Genomic DNA, 12,020 nt, shown 5'->3' on the forward strand with positions numbered 1-12,020 from the left:
AGCTTAGTAAATATACCCCATTGTCTAGCATTATCAAGAAAATCCGACGGTAGTTCCGCTTCAACTTCCCGAATTCCCCAGGCCTCAATAGCTTTTGACGCCCAAGAAGTCGCAATACTGGGTCTATGTACAGCTCCAGCAAGAGTGTATATGAACTTCAAGCAACCCTCTACACGCTTATCCGTTGGTTCGTTTAGTGAGGTGATGGTAGTGACAGGCAGAGCAGAGGACACCACCAGATACGCAAATTGTGAATCAACCGGCGGAGGCGTTTCCCAATTTTTACTTAACTCTGCAGCGAGGGGATAACGAGCTAGCATCTTTTTAGACAGGGAAAATTTATTTCCTGGATTTTCCCAGGATTCCTGACGAATGTCAACCAAGTAGTCAGAATGAGGTAAAACTACACTGCTCCAAAAAATAAAGGGAACACTTAAACAACACAATGTAACTCCAAGTCAATCACACTTCTGTGAAATCAAACTGTCCACTTAGGAAGCAACACTGATTGACAATCAATTTCACATGCTGTTGTGCAAATGGAATAGACAACAGGTGGAAATTATAGGCAATTAGCAAGACACCCGCAATAAAGGAGTTGTTCTGCAGGTGGTGACCACAGACCGCTTCTCAGCTCCTATGCTTTCTGGCTGATGTTTTGGTCACTTCTGAAAGCTGGCGGTGCTTTCACTCTAGTGGTAGCATGAGACGGAGTCTGCAACCCACACAAGAGGCTCAGGTAGTGCAGCTCATCCAGGATGGCAGATCAATGCGAGCTGTGGCGAGAAGGTTTGCTGTGTCTGTCAGCGTAGTGTCCAGAGCATGGAGGCGCTACCAGGAGACAGGCCAGTACATCAGGAGACGTGGAGGAGGCTGTAGGAGGGCAACAACCCAGCAGCAGGACCGCTACCTCCGCCTTTGTGCAAGGAGGAACAGGAGGAGCACTGCCAGAGCCCTGCAAAATGACCTCCAGCAAGCCACAAATGTGCATGTGTCTACTCAAACGATCAGAAACAGACTCCATGAGGGTGGTATGAGGGCCCGACGTCCACAGGTGGGGGTTGTGCTTACAGCCCAACACCGTGCAGGACGTTTGGCATTTGCCAGAGAACACCAAGATTGGCAAATTCGCCACTGGCGCCCTGTGCTCTTCACAGATGAAAGCAGGTTCTCACTGAGCACATATGACAGACGTGACAGAGTCTGGAGACGCCAAGGAGAACGTTCTGCTGCCTGCAACATCCTCAAGCATGACCGGTTTGGCAGTGGGTCAGTAATGGTGTGGGGTGGCATTTCTTTGGGGGGCCGCACAGGCCTCCATGTGCTCACCAGAGGTAGCCTGACTGCCATTAGGTACCGAGATGAGATCCTCAGACCCCTTGTGAGACCATATGCTGGTGCGGTTGGCCCTGGGTTCCTCCTAATGCAAGACAATGCTAGACCTCATGTGGCTGGAGTGTGTCAGCAGTTCCTGCAAGACGAAGGCATTGATGCTATGGACTGGCCCGCCCGGTTCCCCAGACCTGAATCCAATTGAGCACATCTGGGACATCATGTCTCGCTCCATCCACCAACGCCACGTTGCACCACAGACTGTCCAGCAGTTGGCGGATGCTTTAGTCCAGGTCTGGGAGGAGATCCCTCAGGAGACCATCCGCCACCTGATCAGGAGTATGCCCAGGCGTTGTAGGGAGGTCATACAGGCACGTGGAGGCCACACACACTACGGAGCCTCATTTTGACTTGTTTTAAGGACATTACATCAAAGTTGGATCAGCCTGTAGTGTGTTTTTCCACTTTAATTTTGAGTGTGACTCCAAATCCAGACCTCCATGGGTTAATAAATTTGATTTCCATTGATAATTTTTGTGTGATTTTATTGTCTGCACATTCAACTATGTAAAGAACAAAGTATTTAATTAAGAATATTTCATTCATTCAGATCTAGGATGTGTTATTTTAGTGTTCCCTTTATTTTTTTGAGCAGTGTAATTTAGTAACGTTCTGACGTTTAATCTTATCTGGTATCTAAGAGGTATCTGGAGGTTCTTCGTCATCATCGATTTGAAAAATCAGCCTGATAGCCTCCAAGAGGTCAGGAACATCCACTTGTGTCAGAGATTCCCCATCAGAAGCATCTGCATCAGTGTTTGAAGCGTCAGTGTAAGCGCCATCTTCATCGGATGAGGTATCCGAAATGTTGTGAGGAAGTAATGGCCCGTTTAGATGACCCCTTGTTCTTAGGCAGGCGAGAGTTAGGATTTTGCTCAGCCAGAGACTGATTTAACTGCTGTAACTGAAAGAACAGTGTTTCTGCCCATGGCTAATTAACTGCAAGGACAATATGTAGCTGTAATGGCACGGGAGCTCCCATAGGGGGCGCAAGTCTAGTTACTAGCGTAGTCACTAAATTAGAGAAAGCAGCCCAAGGTGTGTCTTGATTTGCCCCTGTTGCTGCACACTGACCATGGAGTATAGAACTCCCAGTACCTGAACCCTCAGCTGCTATGTTTTCCTCCGAGTAATCCGTGGCGTCAGCACTGCATTGTGCAGGATCAGCCATAGATCTACCACCCTGTTTAACAGACACTGTATGTAAGCGGAACCTTAGGGTGTAATAGTACAATATAAGCAGACAAATTACCTGACAAAAAAAAAAACCCTGTATAGTGTGACTGCAAAGCAGAGCACAAACCGAGTTTTTAAGAGGTATATATCCTGTGAAACACTATATTATATGAGAACCGTGATGCACTTAGCGGTTTTCAGCGGGTCCCGCCTGGGGGACCCTCTTACCTCCTTCCTGTACTGCGACCACGCGATCCAGGAGAGCAGCGGCTAGTGTGTGTGCCTGAAGAGAAACCAGAGCCCTCAGCTGTAAGTACCCGGCAACCAGGGCGTGGAAATATACAGCGGCGCTGGGGGAGGTGAGGGAGCCGCAGCACGTTATGTCAGAATGACATGCAGCACTTTTTAGTGCCTGTGCTGCGGCCCTTGAAGTCTTCAGTCTTCTAAAAAAGCTCTTTTCAGGGCTGCCTAGCGCAGCCCTCCCTGTTAGCTGCCTGCACTGCAGGCACCAACTTACAAACTGAGCACCTGTGCAGGGAGGTGGGGTTATAGAGGAGGCGGCGCTGTGCATCTTGGGAACAGTGAAAGCATTTAGCCTGTTGGTGCCTCGGATCAAGAGCCAACTCTACACCACAATGTTACCCCGATACTATCCCTGTGGAACCCCAGTGTACCCCGCTGCAGAAAAACACTTAGTGGGGGTAGACGGCTACCGGATATACGAAAATACTATTAAGCGACCCATTTAAGTCAAGGTCTTATTTGGTTCTCACAATCTGTTCATTTACCCTCGATACAAATTGAATTGGCAGAAGCAAAAGACTCTACATTAGCTTTCCTTCTAACTGTTGCCAATTTAAATCCAGCACTGAGAATAAGTACTCCCGCAACTAAACTAACTTGCTCTGTATGGTCTCTTTGTACCCAACGTTATGACATAACCTCTTGTCCATCACTCATTACGTTAACTTGTGATAACCCAGATTTCCCTACGGGTTCCATTTTGAAATCACACTCATGGATACATTACTATGCCCTAGATTTGTTTTTTAATTTACTGAGGGTAATACATGGTGCTCACAAGACTCCTTAATTAGTAAATATGGAATACGGAGTCCCAATTTTTTTTTATATTTACAACTACGCTTCTATTTATATTCTCTTCCTAAGGAAAAGGTCTTCCTGCAGTTAAACTCTTTTGAAAAACAATGGGGCTAATTCAGAACTGATCGCTCACTAGGGTTTTTTTGCAGTCCTGCGTTCGCATAGTCGCCGGCCACAGGGGAGTGTATTTTAGCTGTGCAAGAGTGCATTCGCATGTGTAGCAGAGCTGTACAAACAGATTTTGTGCAGTCTCTGAGTAACCCAGGACTTACTCAGCCGCTGTGATCACTTCAGACTGTCCGGGACCGGAATTGACGGCAGACACCCGCCCTGCAAACGCTTAGGAACGTCTGATTATTCCAAATACTCCCAGAAAACGGTCAGTTGACACCCACAAAAGCCTTCTTCCTGTCAATACCCGTGCAAATGGATCCTTTGCACAAACCCATCGTTGAGCGGTGATCCACTTTCTACCCAGGCGACGTGTCTGCGCAATGCGGTGCATACGTATGCACAGTTTAGATCTGATCATTCGCTATGCGAAAACGCAGCCTAGCGCTCAGGTCGGAATTAGCCCTTATGTCTCTACACAACAATGAGACAGGGTATTATCTTGGTACTTTATGGTTTATTAGGGTCTGCGGACTGTGAAGGTATTCTTTATCATGAAAGTAAGTGGGAGACTGATCTGGGACCCCTTCCGCAGGAGGATACATAGAAGCTTATTAGGCAAAATAGAGCACAATCATCTATCTCCTCTGCAATTAAGGAGAATTTATATAAACTATATACCAGATGGTATCTGGTTCCTTTAAAGTTAAGTTCTCCCACACATCCTCATCTATGCGCTGGAGGGTTTCTGGTCAAATCGGGGACTTAATACATGTATGGTGGAAATGCCCCAAAATTAGTCAAGTCGAGAAACTTACAAAATATTTTTAATATCCCAATATCACTAAGCCCCTGGTAGGTGTGATTGAGCTTTCCTATTGAGGGACTTGATGAAAATGCTAATAAGCTTATCCACCACATTCTTAACGCAGCTAGATGTATAGTGGCTAAATGCTGGAAAAACCTTGAAACTTCAACGTTAAGTATGGTACGGGCTAAAATTTGGTATATTTCTACTATGCAGAAGATCACCGCATCATTACACGACAGTTTGGTTAGGTTTGATATAATCTCCGAACCATAGTTTTTGTATAACTCCTCTTCTGTTCCTAAAATCTGAAGTACTAGAGTACGTAACATGGCCCTGGACATTTATAAGGAGACTCCCTTACAGGATTTATATTTTGGAGGTCTTATGTGTTCACTGGTGACTGTGGCCGGTATATGTGAATGATTAATCAAATGCTGGTAGAGATTACAACAGGTTGACCAGGTAATCCAGTATTTCATGGGGGTCCCCCACCCCCTTTTTTTTTTTTTCCTTTTTCTCCACCCCCGCATCATTAAATATAATAAATGGTTAACATCACCAGGCCAATACCATCCCTACAGTGTAGCATGGTTGGTGGCATCATGATGCTGTGGGGATTGTTTTCAGCAGCAGAAACTGGGAGACTAGTCAGGATAGAGGGAAAGATGAATGCAGCAATGTACATAAACATCCTGGATGAAAACCTACTTCAGAGCGCTCTTGACCTCAGACTGATCATCTTTCAGCAGGACAATGGCCCTAACCACACAGCCAAGATATCAAAGGAGTGGCTTCAGGACAACTCTGTGAATGGACTTGAGTGGCCCAGCCAGAGACCTGACTTGAATCCGATTGAAAATCTCTGGAGAGATCTGTAAATGGCTGTGTACCGATGCTTCTCATCCAACCTGATGGAGCTTGGGAGGTGCTGCAAAGAGGAATGGACGAAACTGCCCAAAGATAGGTGTGCCAAGCTTGTGGCATCATATTCAAAAAGACTTGAGGCTGTAATTGCTGCCAAAATGGCATCAACAAAGTATTGAGCAACGGCTGTGAATAATTCTGTACATGTGATTTCTTAGATTTTTATTTTTAATAATTTTGCAAAAATCTAAAAAAATAGTTTTTTCACGTTATTGTTATGGAGTATTGTGTGTAGAATTTTGAGCAAAAAAATGAATTTATTCCAGACTGGAATAAGGCTGTAACATAACAAAATGTGGAAAAATAGGATTTTGGTTATCTACCGGTAAATCCTTTTCTCGTAGTCCGTAGAAGATGCTGGGATCCATATTAGTACCATGAGGTATAGACGGGTCCACCAGGAACCATTGGCACTTTAAGAGTTTGAAAGTGTGAGCTGGCTCCTCCCTCTATGCCCCTCCAACCAGACTCAGTCTAGAAACTACACAGATAGTGGAGAGAATCATACCAGCTCACACATACAAGGCACATCAAGCTAACTAGCTTGAAAAACTCAGCAACTGCTGAAACATTACTTACCAAGTAACAATGCAGTACATAACTAACCAAAGTCGTTCTGAACCAAATAACGGTTGCAGGAAAACAAAGCTCTGGGCGGGCGCCCACCATCCTCTACGGACTACGAGAAAAGGATTTACTGGTAGGTAACCAAAATCCTATTTTCTCTTACATCCTAGAGGATGCTGGGGGTCCACATTAGTACCATGGGGATGTATCAAAGCTCCGAAAAATGGGAGGAAGAGCGTGGAGGCTCCTGCAGAACTGATTGACTGAACTTCAGATCATCAGAGGCCAAAGTATCGAACTTGTAGAACTTAGCAAACGTGTTCAACCCAGACCAAGTTGCCGCTCGGCAACGTTGTAACGCCGAGACACCCCGGGCAGCCGCCCAGGAAGACCCCACTTTATGAGTAGAGTGGGCCTTAACAGATTTTGGACACGGCAGTCCTGCCGTAGAATAAGCATGCTGGATAGTGAATCTAATCCAGCGAGATATAGTCTGCTTTGAAGCGGGACACCCAATTTTCTTGGAAGCATACAGGACATAGAAAGAGACAGATTTCATGTGACAAGCAGTCCTCTTCACAAAGATTCTCAAAGCCCTCACAACATCCAAGGACTTTGACGAAATTGAGGAGTTAGTAGCCTCTAGCACCACAACAGATTGGTTGATATGAAATGCCAACACAACCTTTGGAAGAACCTGCTGACGTGTCCGGAGCTCAGCTCTATCTTCGTGGAAGATCAAGTAAGAACTTTTACAAGACAAAGCCCCCAATTCTGACACACGTCTAGCAGAAGCTAAGGCCAACAACGTGACAGCCTTCCATGTAAGAAATTTTACCTCAACCTCCTGTAGAGGCTCAAACCAGTCTGACTGGAGGAACTGCAACACCACATTAAGATCCCAAGGCGCCGTAGGCGGTACAAAGGGAGGTTGAATGTGCAGAACTCCCTACAAAAAGATCTGAACCTCAGGGAGGGCAGCCAATTGTTTCTGGAAGAAAATAGATAGGGCCGAAAACTGGACTTTCACAGAACCCAAACTCAGGCCCATATCAACACCTGCTTGCAGGAAGAGGAGGAAACGTCCCAGTTGAAACTCCACCGTAGGAAACTTCTTGGACTCACACCAAGAGACATATTTCTTCCAAATACAATGGTAATGCTTAGACGTTATTCCTTTCCTAGCCTGAATCAGGGTAGGAATGACCTTCTTCGTAATGCCCTTCCGAGCATGTATCAGGCGCTCAACTTCCATGCCGTCAAACGTAATCTTCCCCAAAGAGAGCCTAACCTGTGTACGGTAGGGACTCCACACTTTTCCTGGATTCCGCGTCGGCCGACCACTGGCGCAGCCACAGTCCCCGACGAGCTGAAACAGACATGGAAGAGATCCCCGCAGCCATGGAACCCAGGTCTTTTATGGATTCTACCATAACACCTGATGAATCGTGAATGTTACGCAAAAACAATTCAACATCACCCTTATCCATCGTATCCAAATCCTCAAGTAAGGTGCCTGACCACTTTACTATAGCTTTTGCAATCCATGCACCAGCAATAGTGGGACGCAATATGGACCCCGAAGCAGTGTATATTGATTTAAGTGTATTATCAATTTTACGATCAGCCGGCTCCTTTAAGGCAGTAGATCCCGGAACAGGTAAAACCACCTTTTTTGAGAGTCTGGACACAGATGCGTCAACAATTGGCGGTTTTTCCCATTTTTTTCTATCCTCCTCAGGGAAAGGAAATGCAACCTGGACCCTTTTAGGGATCTGGAATTTTTTTTCAGGGTTTTCCCATGCTTTCTCAAATATAGCATTTAATTCCTTTGACGCAGGGAAGGTTGGCGAAGGCTTTCTTATTTTCAGTGAAAAAAGCCTCCTCAACCTGCTCAGGTGTGGTATCATTAATATACAACACATCCCTGATAGCCTCTATCATCAACTGCACCCCCTTTGCAAGAGAGGCAGCCCCTGCAACACATCCCCATTACCGTCTGTGGTGTCAGAATCAGGATCCGTGTCATCTTGTATGACATGAACAAGCGCACGTTTGTGGAGGTATATAGCGGAGCGTCCTGAGGTACCAGAATCGGCCATACTGCCATAGAGTTCTGTAATACCTGGGTTGCAGATTCATTACTTGCAACCCTGTCAGAAATCTGAGAAATCCAAGATTTGATAGAAGAAATCCACTCAGGTTCCCTTGCTGGAATCTGTGCTAAACCAGTGCTATCCTGATTACATGGAATGGGATCATCCTGGGAGGACATATCCTCTACAGCATATGACACAGTGTCCCTGGACATAGCTAAAGGAGACCACCAAACACTCCGCACACACATAGGGGAGGGCAGACAGAGTTTCCCCCCCAAGAATGGCAAGAGAGACACAGAGATTGGAGCCAACCCACACACACAGCGCTTCTAACCAAAGGGAGACCCATTGTCAGCGCTGACTGTGCACCTTAATAGGATACACAGTCGTATTGCATCCTCCCACCCTCCTTCTACAACTTGCTGGTACCGTTTACAGATAGCCGGAGTTGCTGTGGAGGAACCTGTTTCTCCTGATCAGCGCTGTGAAGGCAGGAAAATGGCGCTGAACGCTGCTGGGTCCGCTCTGAGGAGAAGCTCCGCCCCCAAAATGGCGCTGTCTTTCCACTCTCCCACTGATTATACTGGCCTGAGGATTGAGTGCTGGCTGAGATACGAGGACCCCGACTGGCTTTGGGACCAGTATAGGGTGGAGGGCTGGCTCAGAGCGACCCTCACAGCACCGCACCATGTACCGCTGAGCGTCCCGGAGCACAGTTAATACTGCGCTCCTACCCTGCTGCCGCCATATTCACACCGACCCCCCCGCTTGCTAGGGGGGATCGGTGTCTCTCTTGCCACAGATTCTTCAGCTCTGTAAGGGGGTGGCGGCATGCTGCTGGGGCGAGCAATCCCCTGCGACGGAGAGCGATCTGACCCCTCAGGAGTGTCCTATCAACGGAGTAAGTGGCTCAGACCCCGCAGGGCGGACACTACTCCCCCCCCTTAGTCCCACGATGCAGGGAGGCCGTTGCCAGCAGGCCCCATGTAAAATAATAAACTCTAAATAAAACTTTTCTAGGGAAACTCTGGAGAGCTCCCCTAGCTGTGACCGGCTCCTCTGGCACATTTTCTAAACAGAGTCTGGTAGGAGGGGCATAGAGGGAGGAGCCAGCCCACACTCTCAAACTCTTAAAGTGCCAACCCCAGCATCCTCTAGGACGTAAGAGAAAAGTGAAGCGCAGTGAATACTTTCCAGATGCTCAGTAAAAAAAAATTTTTACTTTTGCATGGCAAAATGTTTTGTTGTTTCAGACCCAAAGTTACTTGCTTTTAATTTTTGCTTTACTTACAAACATGAATCAGATTCTCTGTGTAGAAAATGAGCATGAGCAACAGTCAGATTTCAGAATCACAGGCTGAACATAAGACAATTGGGTTTGACTGTAGACTTAGGACCTAGACTTTATAAAAAGTCAATTCAGGGGGCTGAAGTAAGCATCCTGATGTTCAGGATGCCAGCGACTGAATACCGACACCAGTCACAATACAGAAGCCAAAATACCGATAGCCCGAACTAAGTGTCAGGAGGAGATTAGGGATAGGCTGCGGAAGGGGAGGTTACCGTGGTGCTGCAGAGAGGGATGGTTAAGATAAGGATTAGGTTTACGTTCAATCAATTTGAAGCATTGTCGTGATTCTCACTGTAAGGATGCCAGTGTCGGTGTTCTAACCCCCATGATCTCGTATCACATCAAATTCAAGTCTTGGAGGTAAATTCTTTTCAAAACTGCCAAATCTTAGGCTGTTTCAGCTGCAGGAGTTAAAGAGGCAACATAATTGAATACAAAACCAGGTGCGCTTTGTATCTAATATTATTGCCCCTTCAAACCCAGCATCTGAAACTCCAGATAAAACAGTAGCTTTGAAATATGCTAATGTACTTTTTACTAAATAGACCCCTTCCTGTGAAATCAATACCGGAAATTTAGAAATGCTTTCCAGCCACCATCCAGCAAACTCATATAATCACACTAATAAGTATGTAGAGGATATAAGTAGAAGGATTTAACCACTAGCCAATGATCGTACATTTCTATATTCAAAATGTAAGAACAACATGGGTACATTTATAAGATGCCAGTAATTCGCACACTCTTAGCATAGCTATTGTAAAGTCACAATTTCCTAATAGCGCTAAATATTTTGACATTATTTAACAGAAATAACAACACTTACCTTTCTCGATAATATCTTGATCTGTATTTTCTTTTAAGTTGGTCCTGTTGAATAAATATTAATGTAATTTAGATTTCATAATATGGGTAGTAAGTACATTAACATGTGTACAAAAGTAGCCAGGGGCTCTTAATCACTTGCCTGGCATGTTCGCATCAGATGCGACCATGCCAGCAAGTGCTCTATCTGACCTGGTCGCACAGGATGCGACCAGTCAGATAGAGAGTGTTAGCAGGACCGGAAGGTCCCACTGCCTCCCTGCACTCTCCCCATGTCTGCCGTGCTGCCGATCACTGCAGATCGGTCAGCACGGCAGGATCCCCCTCCTCCAGTGGCTGCAGACAATGGCAGCCGCTGGGGAGAGTGAATGAACCCTCCCAAGCGACCCCCCCTGCATACTTGCAGGCTGTCCCAGCTTTCAAAATGAAAGCCGCGATAGTCGCAATGTTCCCGATGGTCGTGATGTTTGGGGGGGGAAATAATTTTTTACAAAAAAAAAAAAAAATCCCTTTTTTTTTTTTTTTAAGCTAAAATCATTAGGGATAGGGTTAAAGTCATGTTCTTCACTTAATTCACTCAAAAAAAACGACAATTTCGGAGCGGTTTACGGCGAAATAAATCGTCAGTTAAGTGGATAAAATCTGTCTCCTGCATTTTCTTCCACATTAGACTTTCTGAAAACTAAATTTATGCTAAGAACTTTCCGTTGTTAAATCTCTTTCTGCGAGGTACACTGGGCTCCATCAGGGTGTAGAGTAAGATCTTGATCCGAGGCACCAACAGGCTCAAAGCTTTAGACTGTTCCCAAGATGCACAGCGCCGCCTCCTATATAACCCCGACTCCATGCCAGTGAGCTCAGTGTAGTTAACCAGCCCAATGCAGTAGCAGGTACCAGAGACGACAACCGCTCGTAGCCAATTACACCACACACTCACCGCAAGAGAGGGTGTCAGCGGCTATGCCAGTACATACCCAAAAAAGCTAAGTGCGTCAGGGTGGGCGCCTCGTGGAGCCCAGTGTACCTCGTAAGAAAGAGATTTAACAACGGTAAGTTTTTACCATAAATCTCGTTTTATGCTGCGGGTCACACTAGGCTCCACAAGCAATAAAGTCGGGGATGTTCCTTATGGGAGGGGACGCACTGTAGCGAGCACTAGAACCCGGCGTGCAAAGGAAGCATCCTGGGAAGCGGCAGTATCAAAGGCATACAACCTAATAAACGTGTTCATCGAAGACCACGTAGCCGCCTTGCACAATTGTACAAGGGTCGCACCACAATGGGCCGCCCAATGGTAGCAGGAACCGGACGACCGGCCTGTACATAAGCATGTGCAATCACCATTCTAATCCATCTGGCCAATGTATGCTTAGAAGCAGGCCAGCCACGTTTGTGAAAACCAAACACAAAAAGAGAATCGGATTTCCTAACGGAGGAAGTTTTCTTCACATAGATAGGGAGAGCCCGTACCACCTCCAAAGACCGCACTTTGGAAGACAACTCAGGAGAATTAAAGGCCGTAACCACAATCTCCTGGTTAAGGTGGAAAGAAGACACCACCTTGGGTAAATAACCTGGGCGTGTCCGAAGAACTGCCCGGTCACGGTGAAAAAACGGATTTTAATACCTACCGTTAAATCCTTTTCTCCTAGTCCGTAGA

The 12,020-nt window shown here is 46.2% G+C and overlaps 1 protein-coding gene across 11 annotated transcripts in view; it reads right to left on the reverse strand.

The window, feature by feature from the left end:
- CENPC (centromere protein C) overlaps positions 1–12,020 on the reverse strand; it is a 755,709-nt gene that overhangs the window by 667,294 nt on the left and 76,395 nt on the right. For all 11 annotated transcript variants that reach the window (XM_063919916.1, XM_063919914.1, XM_063919915.1 and 8 more), the window contains exon 2: positions 10,362–10,405. In XM_063919916.1, coding sequence (XP_063775986.1) covers positions 10,362–10,405 — 44 coding nt within the window. The remainder of the gene's footprint in view (positions 1–10,361; positions 10,406–12,020) is intronic.

The sequence above is a fragment of the Pseudophryne corroboree genome, chromosome 1 (assembly GCF_028390025.1).
Source record: "Pseudophryne corroboree isolate aPseCor3 chromosome 1, aPseCor3.hap2, whole genome shotgun sequence".
Lineage (NCBI taxonomy): Eukaryota > Metazoa > Chordata > Amphibia > Anura > Myobatrachidae > Pseudophryne > Pseudophryne corroboree.